General features: G+C 50.0%; 2 protein-coding genes across 3 annotated transcripts; one reads left to right on the top strand and one right to left on the bottom strand.

Annotated features, from left to right (window-relative positions):
• The first annotated feature begins 3,250 nt into the window (after positions 1-3,250).
• On the top strand, positions 3,251-17,144 carry sh3bp1 (SH3-domain binding protein 1). Its single transcript, XM_084039559.1, has 18 exons — positions 3,251-3,499; positions 5,600-5,642; positions 6,061-6,165; positions 6,279-6,355; positions 6,647-6,758; positions 6,844-6,920; positions 7,028-7,115; positions 7,188-7,256; positions 7,341-7,431; positions 7,509-7,645; positions 7,904-8,015; positions 8,180-8,261; positions 8,339-8,419; positions 9,200-9,313; positions 9,560-9,657; positions 10,179-10,350; positions 11,078-11,391; positions 16,561-17,144. The coding sequence occupies exons 1-18, from the start codon at positions 3,450-3,452 to the stop codon at positions 16,884-16,886; spliced, it is 2,148 nt and encodes a 715-aa protein (XP_083895685.1). The 5' UTR covers positions 3,251-3,449; the 3' UTR covers positions 16,887-17,144.
• Positions 17,145-17,217: 73 nt separating this feature from the next.
• On the bottom strand, positions 17,218-25,585 carry cdc42ep1a (CDC42 effector protein (Rho GTPase binding) 1a). Of its 2 annotated transcripts, none has more exons than XM_084039567.1 (4): positions 25,436-25,585; positions 21,791-21,915; positions 19,400-20,326; positions 17,218-18,459 (listed from the first exon to the last, which is right to left on the bottom strand). In XM_084039567.1, exons 3-4 carry the CDS (start codon positions 19,887-19,889, stop codon positions 17,765-17,767), a joined length of 1,185 nt encoding a protein of 394 aa, XP_083895693.1. In that variant the 5' UTR covers positions 19,890-20,326; positions 21,791-21,915; positions 25,436-25,585; the 3' UTR covers positions 17,218-17,764. The 2 variants fall into 2 exon arrangements, with proteins under 2 accessions (XP_083895693.1, XP_083895694.1); XM_084039568.1 differs by having other exon boundaries at positions 21,804-21,915.
• Positions 25,586-25,758: the final 173 nt, after the last annotated feature.

The raw sequence follows: 25,758 nt of genomic DNA, 5'->3' as shown, positions 1-25,758 counted from the left end.
AAGCAGCGAAACCAGAGATCCGACAGAAACAACGAAACCAGAGATCCGACAGAAACAACAAAACCAGAGATCCAACAGAAACAACGAAACCAGAGATCCAACAGAAACAACGAAACCAGAGATCCAACAACGAGCAACGAAACCAGAGATCCGACAGAAACAACGAAACCAGAGATCCAACAGAAACAACGAAACCAGAGATCCAACAACGAGCAACGAAACCAGAGATCTGACAGAAACAACAAACCAACAGAAGCAACAAAACCAGACATCCAACAGAAGCACTCGGGAAGATTTCCTCTCTGCAGAGCCGAAACTCTCCTGGTTCAGGTGAGCTCCACCCGTCACACACACTGATGTCACACACCGACGTCACACACACGGACGTCACACACACGGACGTCACACACACTGATGTCACACACACGGACGTCACACACACCAACATCACACACACGGACGTCACACACACCGACGTCACACACACCAACATCACACACACGGACGTCACACACACCGACGTCACACACACCAACATCACACACACGGACGTCACACACACCGACGTCACACACACCAACATCACACACACGGACGTCACACACACCGACGTCACACACACCAACATCACACACACCGACGTCACACACACCGACGTCACACACACCAACATCACACACACGGACGTCACACACACCGACGTCACACACACCAACATCACACACACCGACATCACAAAAACTCTTATAAAAACATATTGCTTTCTGCTTTTTTTTGCATGAATCTCTTAAACATCTTCAGCGCTGCTCAACACGATCACTTTGAGGATTTGAACCCTTTCAATGTTTGATTACTTATGTCACTGTTTTTATGAAAAAATACACATAAAGGTTATTTTTATTATATGTTACAAGATTATCCAAAATATGAACTGTGATGTTTTACTAGTTTTTGTGTAGCATCAGATTTAAACTTGATTACGTCATTAAAACAATAAAATAATAAATCCACTCCCTGTAAAATGAATGATTGCTACAAGCAGCAGCATTGATAGTTTCCTCTTTTCACATCCTTTTACCTCTTAAACAGATACTGTTGGCTTTACAGAAGTCCATGTTAACCACAGTCTGTCAGAGTTAACCATCACATCTGTGAACTTCACCAAACACACACACCAAACACACACATCACACACAGAGTCCAACACACAGAGTCCAACACACACACATCACACACACACATCACACACAGAGTCCAACACACAGAGTCCAATACACACACATCACACACACACATCACACACAGAGTCCAACACACAGAGTCCAACACACACACATCACACACACACACATCACACACACAGTCCAACACACACACATCAAACACACAGAGTCCAACACACACACATCACACACACACACACAGAGTCCAACACAACACACAGAGTCCAACACACACACATCACACACACACAGTCCAACACACACACATCACACACACAGTCCAACACACAGAGTCCAACACACACACATCACACACACACAGAGTCCAACACACACACATCACACACACACAGAGTCCAACACACAGAGTCCAATACACACACATCACACACACACATCACACACAGAGTCCAACACACAGAGTCCAATACACACACATCACACACACACAGAGTCCATCACACACACATCACACACACACAGAGTCCATCACACACACACAGAGTCCAACACATCACACACACACACAGAGTCCAACACACAGAGTCCAATACACACACATCACACACACACACACACATCACACACACAGTCCAACACACACACATCAAACACACAGAGTCCAACACACACACAGAGTCCAACACACACACATCACACAGACAGAGTCCATCACACACACACATCACACACAGAGTCCAACACACAGAGTCCAATACACACACATCACACACACACAGAGTCCAACACACACATCACACACACACAGAGTCCAACACACACTCATCACACACACAGAGTCCAACACACACACATCACACACACACAGAGTCCAACACACACACATCACACACACACAGATTCCATCACACACACATCACACACACACAGAGTCCAACACACACACATCACACACACACACAGAGTCCAACACACACACAGAGTCCAACACAACACACATCACACACACAGAGTCCAACACACACGCATCACACACACAGAGTCCAACACACACACATCACACACAGAGTCCAACACACACACATCACACACACACACATCCAACACACACACACATCACACACACACACACACACAGAGTCCAACACACACATCACACACACAGAGTCCAACACAACACACATCACACACACACAGAGTCCAACACACACACACATCACACACACAGAGTCCAACACACACACATCACACACACAGAGTCCAACACACACACATCACACACACAGAGTCCAACACACACACATCACACACACAGAGTCCAACACACACACACACATCACACACACACACACATCCAACACACACACACATCACACACACACCCTCACAGAGTCCAACACACACATCACACACACAGAGTCCAACACAACACACATCACACACACACAGAGTCCAACACACACACACATCACACACACAGAGTCCAACACACACACATCACACACACAGAGTCCAACACAACACACATCACACACACACACAGAGTCCAACACACACACACATCACACACACAGAGTCCAACACACACACATCACACACACAGAGTCCAACACACACACACATCACACACACAGAGTCCAACACACACACATCACACACAGAGTCCAACACACACACAGAGTCCAACACACACACACATCACACACACATAGTCCAACACACACACATCACACACACAGAGTCCAACACACACACATCACACACACACAGTCCAACACACACACACATCACACACACACAGAGTCCAACACACACACATCACACACACAGAGTCCAACACACACACATCACACACACAGTCCACTGATACAGGAGCAGGAAGTAGAACTTTCTTTTTGTCTGGAATAAAAACCCATCATACCCCCCCCCCTGCTGTGCTCTGTGTCTCTATTGGCTAACCTTTTTAAATCATCGTGTGTGTGTGTGTGTGTGTGTGTGTGTGTGTGTGTGTGTGTGTGTGTGTGTGTGTGTGTGTGTAGCTGACACTTCATCTGTGCAACTTCCTCATTCAGCTGACTTCTGTCACCGCCACTCGAGAGCAGCCGCCTGAAACGAGAAGGAAAACCTGACAGCCAAAATACCCACAAATCAACGGGGCGGACCGAACAGGGTTGCTGTCCCCCGATGAAGTAACACCGCTGCAAGTCTCAGACCAGGACCCAGAAGGACCCCCGGACCAGAAGGACCCCGGACTCCGCTGACAGCATGCTCCGGCAGTCCCTGAGCATCCTGAAGCAGTTCGGCTCTGCAGCAAAGTGAGTGTGCTTCAACAGCTTCCTCTGATTGGTGGAGAAGGTGAAACTGTAATAACGGGGTTTTACACCTCATGGTTCTGGTTTTAATTTAGCGTTTTCAAAGCGTCACTTTTGAAAGAAGATTTTATTCATAGGCAGTGAAACTTCCCGTGTTGAGGTACGACCGCTAGTTTAATAGTTTGAGGGACTGAAAACAGCATTTCCTGACATTTCTTTATGAAAAATGACTTTTGATGATGAACAGATGATGAAAATAGTTGGTGATTATATTTCTGTGCATCTGTTAGTGGAATTAGTTTTCCTTTCATTTGTGGTCCTTCTGTAAAAAGCTGTCTCCAAACATCATGTTGGTTGTTTAGAGGACAATAACATCTCATTTAATGTGATGAACAAGTGACATAATAAGTAGACTGAATACTGACCATTGGATTGGTACAAAGATGGAGTTTACCACAGCTGGAAGCTATATAATGCTTATGTACTTCATATAGTATGAAACTAGACGGTTGGTCCTGGTGCAACACGTCTTCCCCAACGCCTCTTCAGAGCTGCTGTGTGTTCATGTCCTCGTCCGTCCAGGAAAGAGCTTTAATGATATTCTGCTGTGAGGAAACGTTGATTTCTTATGTCCTCGTGTTTTCATGAACACCATGTTGATGAAATGTGTGAATCTGGATCACAGCGGCGCTGGTTCCTCCTGAGAGTCGGGCTGTTGGTTAGATGACACGCTGACTCGGGGGTTTGTGGGTAAACGCTGGCGACACACTCAGTGGTCCACCGGTTTGCAACGCTGTGGCTTCTCTCGGGAGGAAACACACATTTTACACAATCCAAAATATTTTTACAACTTTTTATGAAGTGGAAATTTCATCATCCATAAGCATCACTTTTGTTTCCGTGTGTGCGTGTGTGTGCCTGTGTGTGTGTGTGCGTGTGTGTGCCTGTGTGTGTGTGTGCCTGTGTGTGTGTGTGTGTGTGTGCCTGTGCCTGTGTGTGCCTGTGTGTGTGTGTGTGTGTGTGTGTGTGTGTGTGCCTGTGCGTGTGTCGTGCATCTGCAGCAGAGCAGCGACCGCAGCAACACCCAGTTCTCAGTTTGTATCTCCACCTGACCTTTGAAGAGAGACGTGTACACAAATATAACATACGCATTAGCAAGTATTTATATGTATCCTACTTCATGTTGAACAACACATGTACACTTCTTTATGACACTTTTACAATCAGAAACAAGTTTATTGCCAAATACGTTTTCACATAAGGACTTTGCCCTGGTCTTCAGTGTGCACAATATTTACAAACAATAGGCAAGGCAACTTTATTTGTATAGCACATTTCATACACAAGGCAGACTCAAAGTGCTTCACATCATACAACAAAGTGAAAAAAAATAGAAGAATTAAAAGAAAATAAAGGCAAATTTAAAAATGCATTACAGAAAGAAAAGGAGAATAAAAACATATTTGCAATAATTAAAAACATTGCAGACATTAAAAGATTTAGCAGAAAGCTATGGTGAACATAAAAGTTAAAAAAGTTACTGCAGTAACAAAAATACAATAACAAATACTATTATTTACTAATACTAATATTACCCCAAATTAAAGAAAAGAAATGAGAAAATTGAAAAAAGACACTCTAAATACATATGCACTGTAATAATATAAGAATAATAACAATTTTTAATTAGTGCAGAATGTTGCAAAATATTTGTGCAACGAGACTTTCAGTGGAGAAAACCCACAAACACACACTTTACCTTTCCTAACGAAGCGTACGACACACACTTTACCTTTCCTAACGAAGCGTACGACACACACATCTGCTCACATGCTCTGATGTAATGAAAGGTTTGTTTGTCCCCGAAGAAAAGTTGAAATGAGAGTCAGAGAAGAAAAAGGGAAGTGTGTGTGTGTGTGTGTGTGTGTGTGTGTGTGTGTGTGTGTGTGTGTGTGTGTGTGTGTGTGTGTGTGTGTGTGTGTGTGTGTGTGTGTGTGTGTGTGTGTGTTACATAATGTGAACTATAAACTCCTTTTTGAATGAATGTTAAATACGAGACGTTTGTTTGGTGCATCACTCATCCAGACCGTAACTCTTCTTCAGGTCTCAAGATGCCACCGAGCTGCTACATGAGGACCTGGTTATGGTGAGAAATATGAAGTATTATATAATGCTCCATAAAGAGATTGCTTTAAAGCTTTTAGCTGTATTTTGTTGCATCTTGTGAGCTGAAGAAGAAACCCTAACTTTTATAGCGCACATTCATATTTGATATTAGTGGGTTTTTGCTTAGTCATGATCTGCAGCCCCACTAAGCAATAACTAACACATCCCCAGCATGTCTATTATTTTTATCATTCACATTTTATTATTTATTATACAGCACAAAATATATACATCATTTTCTTTTCCTTTAAAAAAAATCAATCAATAATAATAATAATAAATAAATCATTATAATTATATAAATATATAATTATATATTTATATAATTCTAATTATCTATATATAATATTATATATGTGTCTGTCTGTCTGACTGTCTGTCTGCCTGTCTGTCTGCAGGTGGAGCAGCGGGTGGAGCCAGCCAAGAAGGCGGCTCAGGTCCTTCACAAGAAGCTGCAGGGCTGCATGCAGAGCCAGACGGGCCTGGAGGCCGAGAAACGAATGGTACTGAAGCTAGCGGGTCCACGAGGACGGGGGTCCACCAGGACCGGGGTCCACCAGGACCGGGGTCCAGTTCACATGGGACCGGGTACTGAAATCTGCTTCTGTCCACACAGAAAAAGCTTCCTCTGATGCTGCTGTCCATCGGCATGGCAGAGAGCCTGAAGGACTTCGATGCAGACTCCTCCATCAGGTGACCTCCAGACCTCCTCCTGTGACCTCTGTGTTGTCATGTGGATTCCTCACGAGTCCAGGACCGCGGTCTCCCGTCCTGGATGACCCGTCCATGATGAGACATGTCTTTTATTCATTGTTTGGGGTTTTCTGATCCAAGATCAGAATATATTGTTCTCATTGTGCTGGTGTTCCTTTTTCATGGTTTCACATGTTTTTCTAGTTCCCACGTCAATGAGTTTCATAGTTTTAATGTGTGTGTGTGTGTGCGTGTGTGTGTGTGTGTGTGTGTGTGTGTGTGTGTGTGCAGGAAGGTGTTGGAGATGTGCTGCTTCATGGAGAAGAGGCTGGCCAGCCTGCTGGCAGACTTTGAGATGAAGATGGAGAAGGAGGTTCTGGAGCCGCTCAACAAGCTCAGCGAGGTGAGAAAGAGCTCGAACCACGCGAAATATTAAAAAATCACGTTAAATACATGAATTCACGTTAATGTGTTCCTTCTGCTCCCAGGATGATCTACCAGAGATCCTCAAGAACAAGAAGCAGTTTGCGAAGCTCACGACAGACTGGAACAACGCCAGATCCAGGTGGGCCGCACCGTCACCACGGCAACGCAGGACAACAAGTGGAGCTGATGCACATTTGACTGATTGTGTGTGTGTGTGTGTGTGTGTGTGTGTGTGTGTGGGGTCAGGAGCCAGGCCAGCACCGGTCCTCAGGCCAAGCAGGACGGGCTCCGGGAGGAAGTGGAAGAAGCCTGGAGGAGGTTGGAGAATATCAAGGTACCTGAAGTTTTTACCCACAAGCCCCTGTGCTGCTGTATCCCGACCTCTGACCTCTGCGTTCCTCTGCAGGACCAGTACTCTGCCGATCTGTACCACTTTGCAACTAAAGAGAACGACTACGCTAACTACTTCATCCGTGTGAGTTGCCGTCGTGATGACTTGTTTCTTCCTCCAAGCCCACAAACACAAATCTAACGCCTCTCTCGTTGCCCCCGGCAACAGCTCCTGGAGCTGCAGGCAGAACATCACAAATATTCCCACGAGTTCCTGGAGAAGAACATCAGCGAGCTCAAAGAGAATCACAGTCAGACAGGTTGGGAGTTGGTTTGTGTTTTTGTGAAGTGAAGTGTTATTTCTGGTTCTCACGTCTTGGGGGGTCTTCCTCTGCAGCGGCGCCGCCGAGCCTCTCCAAGCAGAGGGTCTACGGGGAGCCGCTGCTGGCTCACCTGTCTCAGAGCTGCCGGGACATCGCCACGCCCATCCAGGAGTGTGTCCACATGCTGCTGAGCACCGGCATGACCGAGGAGGTAGGACCCAGGGTTCCACTCAGACCGGTCCCATTGGATATAGTTGACCTGTACCCTTTAGAACAGAGATCTTCAACAGGGGTCCGGGACCCCTAGGGGATCTGCAGGGGGTCCCCGAAATGATTTGATCCCTCCACCGGTCTCTGTAGGCCTTGGGGGTCCCTCTGTAGGCCTTGGGGGAGCCTGAAAACGTTGAAGACCTCTGGTTTAAAACGTCGTATTTGTTTCCTCCTTGGTAATCTGTTCCTCCTCCCTCAGGGACTATTTCGTCTGGCGGCGGCAGCCTCGGTGTTGAAGAGGCTGAAGAACTGTTTGGATCAAGAGTCGGTGGACTACGGCGAGTTCAGCATGGACCCTCACGCGGTGGCCGGTGAGGATGTGTCCACTTCTGGTTGTCTGTAGAGACTTAAACGACTGGTTGTATCTCCTCAGTTCCTCTTCTGTTGAATCCAAACAGCACCGGGATCAGCTTCCTGTAATATCTCATCACAGTCATAACCAAGCTTTCACTTACCTCTGAACGTCTTGTGACAGGAGCTTTGAAGTGTTACCTGCGAGAACTTCCTGAACCTCTAATGACCTTTGAACTCTACCATGAGTGGGTCAAAGCAGCAGGGTGTGTATCATCATGTCTACGTGACATATTTATAATTTTTTTTGTGTCTGTCTCACGTTTGATCTCTTTGTTCACAGGGAAAAGGACAAGACTCAGAAGTTGGAACAGTTCAGAGTTCTTCTGAAGAAACTACCGCCTGAAAACTACAACAACCTCCGGTTTGTAGTCCTACTCATTGTCCCCAAATCACATGATCAAAACCTCCGGTTCTGAGAAGTGAAGCCAGAGCCGTTCCTTGCCTTTTTGACTCCTCTCTGGTTGTATAGAAGTCTATGAGAAAATGGTCCTACTTCTCTCTGCTGGCCACCAGGGGGCGACTCCTCTCTGGTTGTATAGAAGTCTATGAGAAAATGGTCCTACTTCTCTCTGCTGGCCACCAGGGGGCGACTCCTCTCTGGTTGTATAGAAGTCTATGAGAAAATGGTCCTACTTCTCTCTGCTGGCCACCAGGGGGCGACTCCTCTCTGGTTGTATAGAAGTCTATGAGAAAATGGTCCTACTTCTCTCTGCTTGCCACCAGGGGGCGACTCCTCTCTGGTTGTATAGAAAATCTATGAGAAAATCGTCCTACTTCTCTCTGCTGGCCACCAGGGGGCGACTCCTCTCTGGTTGTATAGAAGTCTATGAGAAAATGGTCCTACTTCTCTCTGCTGGCCACCAGGGGGCGACTCCTCTCTGGTTGTATAGAAGTCTATGAGAAAATGGTCCTACTTCTCTCTGCTGGCCACCAGGGGGCGACTCCTCTCTGGTTGTATAGAAGTCTATGAGAAAATGGGTCCTACTTCTCTCTGCTGGCCACCAGGGGGCGACTCCTCTCTGATTGTATAGAAGTCTATGAGAAAATGGTCCTACTTCTCTCTGCTGGCCACCAGGGGGCGACTCCTGGATGTATGATCTCAGTAACCATGAGTTGTTGGTTCCCTCTCTCTCCCGGTCAGGTATCTGGTCCAGTTCTTGTCCCTCTTGTCTGAGCAACAGGCCGTAAACAAAATGACCCCCAGCAACATCGCCATCGTCCTGGGGCCCAACCTGCTGTGGCCCCGAGCTGAAGGGTGCGTTCACACATCCTTCCTCTTTCATCGTCTTTGTGAATATGAAGCGTCGGGGATATGTGTGATGAATCTGCTGGTTGGATGAAACTCAACCACAGCATCCTGTCGACAGATAGTGCCATATGGCTCATGGTTTACCGTCATGTGGGGTATTTATTGGTGCAGGTTTAGCATCAGAACTGGTCTCGGCGGTTTACCCTCACCAAGCAGCGCGTCGTGGTCACGTTTCCGTTTCCCTCCTTTTAGAGAAGCTGCTCTGTTGGACATGGCGTCGGCCTCGTCGGTCCAGGTGGTGGCGGTCATCGAGCCGCTCATCCAGCACACGGCCGACCTCTTCCCCGAAGGTACACAACACTGATCAGGATCAGGGTCAGGACCAGGATCAGGATAAGAATCAGGGTCAGGGTCAGGATCACAATCAGGATCAGGATAAGAATCAGGATCAGGATCCCAATCAGGGTCAGGATCAGGGTGAGGATCACAATCAGGGTCAGGATCAGGGTCAGGATCAGGATCAGAATCAGTGTCAGAATCAAGGTCAGGGTCAGGATCAGAATCAGGGTCAGAATCAGGGTCAGGATAAGGATAAGAATCAAGGTCAGGATCAGAATCAGGGTCAGGATAAGGATCAGAATCAAGGTCAGGATCAGAATCAGGGTCAGGATAAGGATCAGAATCAAGGTCAGGATCAGAATCAGGGTCAGAATCAAGATCACAATCAGGATCAGGACCAGAATCAGTTACCCAAATTACCCAAAATGATTGATGATTTTTTTTAGCCACACCTCTTTATGTGACTTCAAAGGTTTATGTCATTTATCACGGAGTGGATTTTAGTTTTGAACTTCCCTTTTGTCCCGTTCAGCGGTGTCCTTTGAGATCCCGGACCTCCCCCAGGTCCCGGATGTGGTCCCGGATGTGGTCCCGTCTCTGATCCCCGAGAAGGAGAAGCTGATGAGATCCGTGTCCTCCTGCTCCTCCACAGCCTCCTCCTCCTCCTTCTCCTCCTATCACCCCCCCCTCTCAAAGACAAACAGGTTAGTTTCTCTCCTCCATCCTCTTCTACGGATTCTGGTTTACTTCTCTTCTGGCGAGACGACTCATTTTGCTTAATCTCCTCCTCCTTTCTTTCATCGGATCAGAGATGTTCTTAATTTCCTAAAACTGGAAAAACTTCATTTAGTTAAGAAACTAAGTTTCATTGATATTTCAGACTGATTCATTTTGTATTATTATTTTAGATTACATAGACCCCTATGTTAAACTCCCATAGAGGCAGGGAGGCTTTTATTTTGAAAGGCCAGTTATTACATGGATCCAGGATACTATGCATTCTGATTCTGGTCACCTGGGCCTTTGGAGTTAAAAAAAATCCAAATCCTCACATACCCTTCACATACCTAGAGACTGGCATGGTGCTTTTCAGTTAGCCTATTAGCTGGTTGGATTTGCATTGAGAAATCATTAGGCTAACTAGCATGCTATAGGACATTTATTTCTTTACGATACATTATTCATTCACAAAGAAGATTGGTGTCCTAAAAGGTAGGATTTTTTCTCATTTGTTTAGTTAAGGCATTAAGATCAATTCACAACAGCTGATTTTGTATTCCTCTTTAACTTATGCTTAGCACGGTATCTTCTTAAATATGGATTCACGTTGACTGTTTTTAGTTATCTGTGCTGTCTTACGTGTTCTTCTTATTGAGAAAAGTCATAAAGTAAATATTCTGAGCTCAGAACATGTGTGTGTTTCTCCATCAGCTCGGCCTCCTCGGACGGCGGCGGCTTCTTTCCGGTGAAGTCCGGCTCCCTGAGGTGCAGCGGGACCTCCACATGGGCGAGTCCTGCAGCCGACGCCACGGCAGCAACCAATCCCCGCACGGCGTCCGGCAGCCTGCCCTCCCTGGACCCCAGCCCCGCCGCCGCCGCCACGGCGCCTCCTAAAGCACCGAACCCGGGTCAGCTACGGAGTCCCACCCAGAAGCAGTGCTCGGATCAGGGCCAGCTGGAGCCGATTCTGGAGGCTCCTCCAGACTCTCCGAGGGTTGTGCTGACGATCAACTCACCGTACAAACGTGAGTCCAACACTGTCCCAACCTTCAGTGAGACCGCGTCTTAGAAATGCTCATGAAAAGAGTCTTAGTTACACAGAAGCACACACACATCCAGGTGGTACACATCAACGTATACACTAGTGTATACAAGACCTACACAAGACCTATAGAGACCCGGTGGAGGGACCCCAAAGGTCTCTAGAGACCCGTGGAGGGACCCCCAAGGTCTAGAGACCAGTGAAGGGACCACCAAGGCCTAAAGAGACCCGGTGGAGGACCCCCAAGACCTATAGAGACCCGGTGGAGGGACCCCCAAGACCTATAGAGACCCGGTGGAGGGACCCCCAAGGCCTATAGAGACCCGGTGGAGGGACCCCCAAGGCCTATAGAGACCCGGTGGAGGGACCCCCAAGGCTTATAGAGACCCGGTGGAGGGACCCCCAAGGCCTATAGAGACCCGGTGGAGGGACCCCCAAGGCTTATAGAGACCCGGTGGAGGGACCCCAAAGGTCTCTAGAGACCCGTGGAGGGACCCCCAAGGTCTAGAGACCAGTGAAGGGACCCCCAAGGCCTATAGAGACCCGTGGAGGGACCCCCAAGGTCTAGAGACCGGTGAAGGGACCCCCAAGGTCTAGAGACCCGGTGAAGGGACCACCAAGGCCTAAAGAGACCCGGTGGAGGACCCCCAAGACCTATAGAGACCCGGTGGAGGGACCCCCAAGACCTATAGAGACCCGGTGGAGGGACCCCCAAGGCCTATAGAGACCCGGTGGAGGGACCCCCAAGGCCTATAGAGACCCGGTGGAGGGACCCCCAAGGCTTATAGAGACCCGGTGGAGGACCCCCAAGGCTTATAGAGACCCGGTGGAGGGACCCCCAAGGCCTATAGAGACCCGGTGGAGGGACCCCCAAGGCCTGTAGAGACCCGGTGGAGGACCCCCAAGGCTTATAGAGACCCGGTGGGGGGACCCCCAAGGCCTATAGAGACCCCGTGGAGGACCCCCAAGACCTATAGAGACCCCGTGGAGGACCCCCAAGACCTATAGAGACCCGGTGGAGGGACCCCAAAGGTCTATAGAGACCCATGGAGGGACCCCCAAGGTCTAGAGACCGGTGGAGGGACCCCCAAGGCCTATAGAGACCCGGTGGAGGGACCCCCAAGGCCTAAAGAGACCCGGTGGAGGACCCCCAAGACCTATAGAGACCCGGTGGAGGGACCCCAAAGGTCTATAGAGACCCGTGGAGGGACCCCCAAGGTCTAGAGACCAGTGAAGGGACCCCCAAGGCCTATAGAGACCCGTGGAGGGACCCCCAAGGTCTAGAGACCGGTGAAGGGACCCCCAAGGTCTAGAGACCCGGTGAAGGGACCACCAAGGCCTAAAGAGACCCGGTGGAGGACCCCCAAGACCTATAGAGACCCGGTGGAGGGACCCCCAAGACCTATAGAGACCCGGTGGAGGGACCCCCAAGACCTATAGAGACCCGGTGGAGGGACCCCCAAGGCCTATAGAGACCCGGTGGAGGGACCCCCAAGACCTATAGAGACCCGGTGGAGGGACCCCCAAGGCCTATAGAGACCCGGTGGAGGGACCCCCAAGGCCTATAGAGACCCGGTGGAGGGACCCCCAAGGCTTATAGAGACCCGGTGGAGGACCCCCAAGGCTTATAGAGACCCGGTGGAGGGACCCCCAAGGCCTATAGAGACCCGGTGGAGGGACCCCCAAGGCCTGTAGAGACCCGGTGGAGGACCCCCAAGGCTTATAGAGACCCGGTGGGGGGACCCCCAAGGCCTATAGAGACCCCGTGGAGGACCCCCAAGACCTATAGAGACCCCGTGGAGGACCCCCAAGACCTATAGAGACCCGGTGGAGGGACCCCAAAGGTCTATAGAGACCCATGGAGGGACCCCCAAGGTCTAGAGACCGGTGGAGGGACCCCCAAGGCCTATAGAGACCCGGTGGAGGGACCCCCAAGGCCTAAAGAGACCCGGTGGAGGACCCCCAAGACCTATAGAGACCCGGTGGAGGACCCCCAAGACCTATAGAGACCCGGTGGAGGAACCACCAAGGCCTAGTAACTCTGGGGAGCCCCTGTTGAAATAGAGAATGTCTCAAATGCATAAAATGCAACTAGTTCATTGTTGCCACGGCAACCGGAACCTATTGTGCCTTTGATATGAACACAGTGATGTCACCGATGATGTCACTGCCTTTGATGTACAGCCTATAAAGCAAGCAGACACCCAGAGTCTGTAGAGGTTATTCATCTCGGTCCCACAAAGACACGACGACGGTTATCTCTTCAACACAGACCATACATCTTGGTTCTGTTTCTTTGATATCAACAAAGAAAACACAATAGCTTTTTTAAAAGCTGTTCTCGAGAACATTTTCATGGATCAGATGGATATCTCCCAGAAACAGGCAGGTATGGCCAGCAGGTTCAACACCCTGAAGGAGAAACATCTCAAACTGAGGGAGCAGACCCAGGCCCTGGAGCAGGAAATCCACCAGTTTGACCTCCAGGATGAAGAAGCCTTGCAGGTCGACATCGATCACATGACGGCTTCAAACGAAGCCATGAGCCGCCAACACGCCGCCCTGCAGGAAGAACTCCTGCAGCTGAAGGCAAGGCAGCAGCCCGTCAAAGGTTCTGAGGAATCTCCCAGCGCTGCCAAAGCTCAGAAGGAGACGGTGAGCCAGCAGAACGAGGCTTTGCAACGCGGGATTCAGGAGTTGCACACACAGATCGTGGACCAGAAAGCATTGCTGGGAAAAAACAACGCAATGCAAGCATCCAAGGATGACGCGATCCGTCAAAATGCCGAACTTCAGCAGGAATTCCAGCGTCTCAACAGAGAGCTCGTCAGTGTAAAGAGCCTCAACGACGTGTGCCAGGAAACAGCGGAGCGCATTGAAGCTCTGCACAAAGACAACGAAAACCTGAAACAGCACACCCTGGTTGTGAGAGAGCAGCTCTTATTCAAGGACCACCATCAGGAAGTTCACGCTCAGCTGGAAGCTGAAGAGAAATCCTTGGTGGCACAAAACAAAGTCCTGGTAAAACTCCAGTCTAAAGCCTTCAAGACGCTCCTCAACACAGAGGACTGGGAGTTCAAGAACGAGAAGCTGCAGGAACAGACGGACGCCATGAAGCTGCAGAACCACGGCATCGCTGCAGAAATCCAGAGTGTGAACCAACAACTCACGCTCCTGAACGGGTTTAAGGTCAACTATAAATCCACGAAGGAGGAGAGTAAGGTTCTCACAAAGGAGAACAACACTCTGCAGAAAGAGCTGCAGAAGCTGCAGAAGACGTTCTCCAACCAACAAGCCGTGGAGGCCAAACACCACGCCATGAGGTCGGAGTTGGAGGCCCTCAGCCGAGAAAACGCCGCTCTGCGGAGTCAGGCTGTGGAGCTCTGCAACGTTCTCCAGGGGGAAAACGCTCTGACCGCCGTCTCCGACTCCCTGAGGGAGGAGAAGAACGGCGCCAAGCGGGAGAACGAGACGCTTCATAAGGAAGTCCAGAAGCTCTCCAGGAGAGCCGACAAGGAAAAAGCTCTGCAGGCGAAGTGTACCGCGATGAGGGCAAAGAGAGCCGCCAACTGCAGAGAGTGGCCCGTCCAGCTCACCTCCCAGAGCATTTCCACCTAAAAAGTTAATTAACTAACATCAGGTTTTACTCCGGGCGCTCCGGTTTTACCCTGAATCAAAAAAAAATTAATTCGGCCATCCCCACCTAAAAAGTTAATTAACTTACATCAGGTTTTACTCCGGGCGCTCCGGTTTTACCCTGAATAAAAAAAAACCTCTCCGGGAACCATCACCTTAACGCGGTGGAGTGGTTTGCGTGTCCCTGTGACCCTGAGGCTGTGTTGTCTGGAGCTTTGTGCTCCTGTAGGGATTCCCATGGCAAACTGGTCTCAGGTGAGGGGCCAGACTAAGAATGGTTCAAGAAAGACCCCATGAAAAACCCAGGAAGAAGAGAAGTTACCCGGGCCAGAGGAGGCCCAGAGGGAGGGCCCAGAGGGAGGGCCCGTCAGCGAGCGCCTGGTGGCCCCAAGGCCTCTACAGACTGGTTGAGGGACCCCCAAGGCCTAAAAATAATAATAATAATCATTTTTGACAGATTAATATTTAATTCTATTCTATCACAATTTCTCAACATAATATTAAACAAACAGGACGATTTATATTTGTTTATTATAGGTCGTATTCATGTTAAGGTGGATTTTTGGACATATTTAAATATTTGGAAGAATTATTATAATAATTTCTGAGACCCCCTGCAGTAACTCTATGGACCCTCTAGGGGTCCCGAACCCCTGTTCTCAGATCTCTGGATAATGCTTCTCATTGATTTCACCATCATGACATCATTATGACAACATCAGTTATGTTCTCAGATTGCAGAAACGTTCCACAGAAGACGTTTACATAAACTTCACATGTTCACTTTGTTTCCTCCAGAAACATCATCATTAATACGTCTCTTTGTACACTTTGTTTGAATTCCTCCCGCTAACAAAGCGCCGGCTCGTTAGGTCAAACTGACAGAGAGAGAATAAGTTGTTGTAACAGCCAGGAAGTAGACAGGAAACAGGAAGTCTCACACCACTGACCAGAATACAAACCTCTGGGGTCGTGCGTCATCGCCCACATTGTTGTAACGACGCCGCTCGCCGGGAAGAAGCTGAAATACTTTCCTTATTTAAATATTCCCACGTGACATCTAACCCTAACTCTAACACGAGTCTGAGTCCAGGATAGTTTATTCTAACAAAGTAGGATTTAAACACAGCAGATTAATTAGTTCGACTAAATTAAACGCATGTTTCTTCATCTCAACATCTAAAACCAGCTCAAACTGGCAATCCGAGATATGACAACATGTGTGAAATACATTTTATACACGAAATGTTTGGGTTCCCTTAATTATGTTTTCTTTTTAGATAGTTTGAGTTTGATGTAAAATCATCATTTCCGAAACCTTTTTCTTTTAAACATATTACTTTTGCTGAACTGGTGCCGCTGTGATAATTACATTGACATTTAAAGCAACAGTACACGGCGTCGTACGAGGTGAACCTTCCTCCTCAGTTTCATACATATGAATATATGATAACGTATATGATGACCTCTCTCTGGTTGCCTCCTTCTAATCCTGCTCTCTTTCTTTTTTTCACAGCAAAAAGAGCTTTCAACCCGGCCAAGTCCAACCAGGCGAAGGATCAGGACACCGTTCAGTACTCTAAACCCAAACCCCCGCCCCCTCCCAAACTCCCGGCCCCGCCCCCTCCCAAACCCCAGGTCCTACCCCCTCCCCTTCAGGCCCCGCCCACAGCCCCAGCCGCTGTGGACACAAGGACCCAGCCGCCGATGCCTGCACCCCGAGCTCAGTCGGTCCACCTTAAAAAGCCTCCGCCCAAGAAGCCGGGCGTCCGAGCCCCGAGCTGCCCTCCGCCTCTGCCTCCACCCTCGCAGGTGAAGACGGTTCCCTCTCTGGCACAGTGACGTTCACGTTCACCGGCCCTGGAAGTCGTCGATTTATCTTCAGCTACTGATGGCCTGCATCTCCCACAATGCAACGCCAGAAAACAATAGCTGCTCAATAAATGAATCCACACATCCATAAATCCAACTGTTTTTTCCATAAATATACCAAAAACATAATATAATCCATGTGAGCTCATTAATTATGGGGAAATAATTTTATCCACCTGGAGGATAAACTGAGGTTTAATGTAAATAAAACATTTTTACACCTTTTAAGTCTGCGTTCGAGTGTTTTGGGTGAAATATTCCTTTAAATCAACCTTAAACGTACAGAAATGCATCTTCAAGCTAATTAGAAACATCTTTATTGCATATGATCATTATAAGATATATCATTGGTATTGACTGCAGCGTATGGATGTGGATTGCACTATTGTACTGCAGGTGGGAGGTCAGTAAATATCTGCATGTACAGGTTTATAAAAGGACAGAAATGACAATTCTTCTTTAAAAAGCAATACAAGGGTTGGATTTCATAATCATAAAAAAGGTGCTCAGAGTCTCTAGAAAAAGGTTTGCAGCATAAAAGGAGAAATTATATAATTCAGCTTTGGTTGCAAATATCAGTTTGTCTTATTCCTCAGATGTTTGGTTTATTGATTATTTGCCTTTTCGTTTCCTGTGTGTTCCTGCGTGACAGGAACAGGAGACGGCAGTGAGGTTGTGATACGATGAACTACGTTTCCTCTCAAGTCTTCCTCTTAGAAACATTCAGTCTGTACATCCTTGAAGCTGATTGGATAAAAACATCCGATACGAGGGGTCGTAGTCAGGTCAAACCATCAGAAGAGCCAGCCTCGTTGATTATAGACGATGGGTTTGAAATACGGAGACGTTTAGACTTTGATTTCATCCTCGTCGTCCGTGTAACTGTAGGACATTTGTTTCTTCATCACCTCTGAACCTGCGACCTCCGTCTCCGTCCCGCTCCGGCCCACGCCGTAGTGGCGTGCGAGCACATCCGTGGCGCTCTGGAAGCGCTCGCTCTCCATCCCCGGCCTGCCTTGCTCGGGAGACGCCGCCACCACCTCGGCTGCTCTGACCTCGTTCACGTCTGTCCCGCCCGCCTCCTCGTCCTCCCACTCGGCGCCGTGCGGGCTCTTCCTGCCGCCGCTGTCCTCTCTCAGCAGGGAGTCCACGTACGAGATGGTGGCCGAGTCCATCTCCGAGCCCTCGGTGGTCAGCCCGCACGCCGACCCCGCCTCCTCGCCCTCCCAGGCGTGGCCGTGCTCCTCGGCGTGGCTGCCGTTGATCAGGCCGAACACCTCGCTCATGAGGGAGGGGCCGAGGTCAAAGGTGAAGGTGTCCAGGGAGGCGAGGGACTGCAGCGAGTCGGAGAAGGCGGTGGAGGCGGGTTTGGGGTCGCAGGTCACCATGGAGATGGTGGAGCAGGTGGACAGGATGGCGTCGGTGGGGTCGGTCAGGGAGCCGCGGTGGATGTTCGGCGAGCAGGAAGTAGCGAGGGAGATGGACGGCTGCTGGCGCTCAGAGCGGGAGAGACGAGGCAGCGTGACGAAGCCGGACTCCAGACCTGCGAGGAGATCGACACGTCAGAGGGAGGAAGTAGGTCGTCTACACACACACGACATCATTCACATCGTCATGGAGTCACATGGGTTATCATGGACGGCCAGCAGGGGGCGATGTTCACCCGCCAGAGAGCAGCTCCCCAAACCCAGACCTGCTGCTGGATCGCTTAACGAGTCACACTCTCACACACCGCCGCCGCCGTGGCGACCCGCCGGCTCAGATTACAGAGGGCAGGGAGTCTGGAGGGTCTGGGGGGTCTGGAGGAGTCGGGAGGGGGTCTGGGGAGTCTGGAGGCAGTCTGGAGGAGTCTGGAGGGTCTGGGAGCAGTCTGGAGGGTCTGGAGGGTCTGGGGAGTCTGGAGGGTCTGGAGGAGTCTGGAGGGTCTGGGGGAGTCTGGAGGAGTCTGGAGGGTCTGGGGGAGTCGGGAGGGTCTGGAGGGTCTTTCTCAGACCACCAGAAAGAAACAGCGTCTGATTTCACACACTTCCAGACCAGAGAGCCAATCAGTGAAGCCGGTTTATGGAGGATTTAATGAGATGAAAACCAATGGCATTATTAGTGGAGGAGCTACACACACACACACACACACACACATACACACACACACACACACACACACACACACACACACATACACACACACACACACACACACACACAGCTCTGTCTGGATCTGTGTTATCACGCTGATTGGAAGGTGATTCATGAGGACAAATACGACGGATGGTTAATCTTTTTGACCTTTGCCTTTAATTTGGAGGTCATGTCTACGTTGGTGTCAGGGAACATGGTTCCCTCTCATCTCTGCTGAAAACAGCTCAGGGAACATGTTGGTTCCCTCTCATCTCTGCTGAAAACAGCTGAGGGAACATGGTTCCCTCTCATCTCTGACGGAGAGTAATAATCTGAGTGTAGCAGCGTTTCTGTGGATAAATACTCACCATAGCTGCTTCTCTTGTCCTCCGGCGAGCTCGGAGAACTGGGGAACAGCACCTTGACGGCGGCGCCCCCGTTGGGCAGGTCCACGTCCAGCCGCGGGAGGGAGATGGCGTTCTTGATGATGGGCGAGAGGACGGGCGGCGGCGGTGACAGCTCCTTGGAGGCGGGGGTGGGCGGCCGGTTGTCGGAGCCCCTCCTGATCTGACGGAGCGTCCTGGAGAAGAACGCTCCGATCTTGTTGTCGGGGCTGGACATGGACTCCGTCTCCCCGGCGGTGTTGCCGTTGCCATGGTTGCCGGTGCCGCCGTGGTTGCTGAGGAAGGAGGTGTCCCCGAAGACGTCGCCGCCGCGGCCCACGTGCATGGTGTGGCGGAAGTCGCCCAGCGGGGGGCTGATCATGTCCAGCGTGAGGTCGCCGCCCTTGAAGCGCCGCTTGCTGTGGGAGTGAGAGACCAGACCTTTGAGGCCGGACAGCTTCTCCTGCAGGTTCATGACCCCGGCTGTGATTGGTTGGAATCAACCTTTAATCCCACTGGATGGAGAACTTTCAGTAGACCTACAATAGGAGCTCTGACGGTGTATTCCCAGACGCTTGACCTCCGACCTGCAGCTCTCTGGATATTCTGTGTTTACCGTCCGCGGGCCGAGCTCGGCCCGGTGCTTTGTAGGCCGGCGGCGGCGTTCTGCATGGCTGCCTGGACTAAACGCACATAAATGGAGGAGAACAGAGTGCAGTTGTGTTCCTGGAAGCAGCCGGCCAGTCCTGGTGCGGTCTCTCTCTCTCTCTCTCTCTCTCTCTCTCTCTCTCTCTCTCTCTCTCTCTCTCTCTCTCTCTCTCCGCCTCCGGCCTCGGCCTCTTTGTCCCGATCGGCTCAGAAATAGGTTGGAGTCCAGCTGCTAACGGTTCTGTGGTCTCGGTGGAGCGTTTCCTGAGAACAGAAACACATCTTTAAAGACGGAGAAACATTTAGTTCATTCTGTTCATGTAAAGGAGATCTGGGTTTCTGGTTTTGGGATTCCACAGGTCCGCCGGTCTGGAACCAGCTAAATATAGACCAGTCTCTCTCTGTGAACCCACGCCTGCATCTCGGCCATTAAAACGGCCTTTCAGGGAATTCCTGCTTCCATTTTGTGCCGCTCCGTCTGGCGTGAAGGTCACTCGGAGGTCATAGTTCGGCTGCGTTATCGGCGACGTGTTTACAAACCGGCATGAAGGAAGGGATAGCGTCCTGCTAACGAATCACTGCTGCTACTCCGATGTCAAAGGTCATCAGACCAGTCAAAACTAGATGAATTATAGTTTCAGGCAGAGGGAGTGGGAGGAATCACTACTTTTATATCTCCACTGTTGATGGATAAATTACACTATTTACATACATACGCTATTTATTTCATCTCGTTTGTTACGATTTCACATTTTTTTCGTCTCAAAGTCAGTTTTTTTATTCGATGCCTGAAATGTTTTTAACATTTTGTTCTACGATATAAACTCGATACCGCCCGGTGAAGCTTTTCAGGTTTCTTTTCAGGCTAAGATGCTAGCGGTAGCTTTCACTTGTTGCCATAGCAACGGCAAACATCCGGTCAAGCGGCGTGTTTACTTCCTCTGTAATAAAGTAGCAAATCTGTGACTTTTCACAGATTTTTCTTGTACAGCGGCCCTGATGTGATGAAGTTACTTTATTATGTTTGAAGTAACTTTGTTCTAAACCAGAATAATCGTGCTGCTGTGTTCCTTCACGTGTTTGATTCCCGTTGGTTGGTCTGTAATGAGGGCCGACACACAGTTATGGAGATCCTTAAATATGTTGAGAGCATGAAGCCGCCGAGAAGCTCCGCTTTATCGTTAACAGCGTTTCCTCGGAGGGCCGCCTGGCTTCATTAATGACCCGCCACGGTTCAGCAGGCACGTCCAAGGCAGCCCTCCTTCTAATTGGCTGCTGACCGCAGTCACCAGGCCGCCGCCGCTCCTCCCCCCCCCCCCCCCCCCCCGGTGACGCCGTTTACAGAAATGTTGCAGCGTTACAGGACACCATTAATTACCCCGGCTGCTTACAGGAAGCTCTGGTGTAATCCTGTTGAGGACCTTTGACCCCGGATCAGAGGGGGGGCTGCCTCCGAGTCCTCTTGTGGATCTGGATCTCATCTATCTGCCTCTGTGCTGCTGAACTCCCCTTCCCTCCTCACCCTCGTCCCCCTTTGCACTTGTTTCTGAGTTTCTGTGTACAGATCCAGCCACCGGGACCCTCAGACCCCCGATATATATATGTATATATATATACATATATATATATATGTATATATATATACACGCTAATATGTTAACGCTGTAATCCCGGGAGCAGCCTGCCTGCCTGCCTGCATCTATCAGAACAGAATAGGGGGACCCCTACCTGGATTACGTACCCTGGATTATCCCCCTAATCCCTCAGGCCTCCGGCCCCGGTAGGGAGCCTCTCTCTGGGGAAGGCGTGGCTGCTAGCACCCTGGAAACCGCCGGCTCCACTGGTTCTGGTTCCTGAAGAGAAGAACAATCAAATACAGATACATCAGTTTGAAGGTGGCAGAGGAGGAGGTTTGAGGAGGTTTGAGGAGGTTTAGACCACAGTCTAATAGGAGCTGTGTGTGTGTGTGTGTGTGTGTGTGTGTGTGTGTGTGTGTGTGTGTGTGTGTGTACAAACACATTCCTGAGCAGAGCATCGGTTGGTGGAGTCTCTCTCTCTCTCTCTCTCTCTCGATTACGACCATCAAACATCCCTCTCTCGACCTCAGCGCTGATTGAAAACACGTTTCGGTCCGAACCATCTTTTTCTTTTTCTCTTCTTTAATTCCCCCCCCCCCCCCCCCCCCCTCTATCTCTTCCCCCTCCCCCCTCTGTTTTATTCTAAAGCGTCTGGTCTTCTCTTTCTTCCCTTTTCTTCTTCTCTACTCGTTCTGAATCCCTTCCTCCCATTCCTCCGTCTCTTGTTTTCTTTTTCTCTTTTTTTCTGCGTCTCTTTGAGGACCGACTTCTGGAGGCTGAAGTAGCTCCACTAAAACAGCTGTTGGGCCACACACACACACACACACACACACGCACACACACACACACACACACACACACACACACACACACACACTAATCTCACTTTTGATGACTTTATCTCCACCATGTTTTTGTGCTGCAGTTTGTCTTGAGTGGACTTTGTGTTTGATGGCGGCCCTTCCTCCCCCTCCCCCTCTCCTTCCTTCCTCCTCTCCCCTCTCTCCTTTCTCCTCCTTCCTCTCCCTCTCTCACCCTCTCTCCTTCCTCCTCTCTCCCCCTCCTCCCCCCTCCTCCTCCCTCATGTCCTTCACTCTCTAACTCCACTAACCAGGTGAACAAACATACAAGATAAGACACATTTTTTCAGTCCACTCTTTGACTTTGAGTTTTGAGTTGCGTTGCTATTTTCCGTTGCGCTGTGTCTCGATCCAACAACAACACGCTTCACTTCCTCCGTGTCCAGAAACATTTTCATGCTCCAACAAATATCCTCTGGACTCTGGCTTCCTGCTCTGCCGGGCTGGCAGGCCCAGGTTGCCCTCTTTGTTGCCCTCCAGTTTATATTTCTTCTTCTTCTGCTCCTAAATAAACTCGAGGCTTTGAAAGAACGTTAATGCTGGGAGGTTAAAGAGACGACGCGTGCCTGATTTCACATCTGTGTGATGACCATGAAGCTGCAGCAGCAGCTAGTTAGCTTAGCATCAGGACAGGAACCACGGGGACCAGATATGATGGCTTCATCGTTGCTTTAAAGATGCTGAGAGGGAAATACAACCAGAAATATCTCAGGTTACATTTGGACAGAGCCGCGCTAGCTGTTTCCCCCTGTTTCTATTCTTTGTGCTAAGCTACGCTACGCTAACAGCTGCTAGCTTGAGTATGCTGCTGGGGGGCCAGAGGGACCAGTATGCTGCTGGGGGGCCAGAGGGACCAGTATGCTGCTGGGGACCAGAGGGACCAGGGTCCAGTATGCTGCTGGGGACCAGAGGGACTAGAGGGACCAGTATGCTGCTGGGGGACCAGAGGGACCAGTATGCTGCTGGGGACCAGAGGGACTAGAGGGACCAGTATGCTGCTGGGGGACCAGAGGGACCAGTATGCTGCTGGGGACCAGAGGGACCAGTATGTTGCTGGGGACCAGAGGGACCAGTATGCTTCTGGGGGACCAGAGGGACCAGTATGCTGCTGGGGGACCAGAGGGGCCAGTATGCTGCTGGGGGACCAGAGAGACCAGTATGTTGCTGGGGACCAGAGGGACCAGTATGCTTCTGGGGGACCAGAGGGACCAGTATGCTGCTGGGGGACCAGAGGGGCCAGTATGCTGCTGGGGGACCAGGGTCCAGTATGCTGCTGGGGGACCAGAGGGACCAGTATGCTGCTGGGGGACCAGAGGGACCAGTATGCTGCTGGGGGACCAGAGGGACCAGTATGTTGCTGGGGACCAGAGGGACCAGTATGCTGCTGGGGACCAGAGGAACCAGTATGCTGCTGGGGACCAGAGGGACCAGGGTCCAGTATGCTGCTGGGGGACCAGAGGGACCAGTATGCTGCTGGGGACCAGAGGGACCAGGGTCCAGTATGCTGCTGGGGGACCAGAGGGACCAGTTTGCTGCTGGGGGACCAGAGGGTCCCCCCCCTGGTGTGAAAACAAACAGCAGCCGTACTGAGAGGTCACACCTCTTCCTGGTGGGCTGGTTGCGTCAATGACACCCAAAGGTCACGAAGGGTCATTGGAGGAGGAATGTTGAGCTCAGGTACAAAAAGAAGAAGAAGAAGAAGAAGAAGAAGAAGAAGAAGAAGAAGACGAGAGGCCCAGACAGGGAAGGTCTCCACTCTGTAACTGTATGAAGAAACCACGTTGTCATCTTCTGGACCAGCTGACGGCGGCGAGGAGGCGAGGAGGAGGAGGACGATGGACGATGGACGATGGACGATGGACGCCTCCCGGAGGGAAAACGTGGCCCACAGTCGGGACGGCGAGTTCATCAGCCGGTTTATTGGATTCTGAGTTCTCCTCACTTTTTATTGATCGCCACTCTGTCTGTTTGTCTATTGGCCAACCAGCCCTTCAGCTCCAGTGCTTGTGTGTGTGTGTGTGTGTGTGTCTGTGTGTGTGTGTGTGTGTGGTATTTCACATGGCGGCTCCCTCGTGGCCGGCTGACGGGCTACAGGGGTCAGAAGGTTGCCCTCCCCCCCCCCAACACTAACTTGGACCGTCCAACACCAACTCCATAATTACACCGACACCTCAAGGCCGCCAAACTTCAACTTCAGCCCCCCCGCGTTCCTCCCGTCCAATCAGATCCAGCTTCAGTGACATGAAGAAGATTGATAGGTTTACGTTGTGTAACTGTAATTACAAGACGAGTTTATTCTGACTCTGAACATCGGAATATAAATACATATAATAAACCTTCTACAGCTTGAGTTTCACGTCACTAAAAACAGCACACACACACACACACACACACACACACACACAGACACACACACACACAGACACACACACACACACACACACACACACACACACACACACACACACACACACACACACACACACACTCTCTCTCACAGACACACACACACACACACACACAGTGTCTCACCACCAGGTCTAATGGCATCACCTTATCATCTCAAACAGCTCATATGTTTGCTTTTTCTCCCCGAGGACTTTATTCATAACTTTATCTCAAGAAGGAACAAAACCCATCATGCTAATGATTAATCACAAAATATGCAGCTAATAATTATATCAACATCCATTGATCCACTCCAAACAATAGTAAGTAGGTACAGTAGAAGTATCACAGTGAGGGGAAATAAACGGTAGGAATATTACATATATATATATATATATATATATATATATATATATATATATATATATATATATATATATATGCTTCTCAGTATGCACATACAAGTATTCAACGTCTGTAAAGTCATAAGATATAAAATACAGACTAATGAAATCAAAGTGAACTTTCGTCCGAGAACAGAAACTCACCCGAGGACACTGAGACACTCAGACCGGGACTCCGGCGTCATTCTCTCCAGCAGGTCCGGGTCTCCGGGTGTCGGGGTCTCCGGGTCTCCGGGTCTCGATGCGGTCCGAGCGAGCCGCTGGTGCAGCCGGACTGTCCCGCTCGCTGCTGCGCCGCGTTCTGCTGCGCGGCGGCGCGCGGAGGACGCGAGGGGGAGGGGGCGGGGCTTCCTCACACCGGGCGGGAGCTCGCGCGACCCGCGCACTGATCCACGATCAGCGCTCTGACGTCACCGAGAAACCAACTCCTGTAATCATCGGGATCCATCAGCTGAGAACCTGCTGAC

The sequence above is a fragment of the Eutrigla gurnardus genome (genome assembly GCF_963514095.1).
Source record: "Eutrigla gurnardus genome assembly, chromosome: 22".
Classification (NCBI taxonomy): domain Eukaryota; kingdom Metazoa; phylum Chordata; class Actinopteri; order Perciformes; family Triglidae; genus Eutrigla; species Eutrigla gurnardus.
Note: the sequence above shows the minus strand (reverse complement) of the source record. Positions and strands in the feature narration are given on the sequence as shown.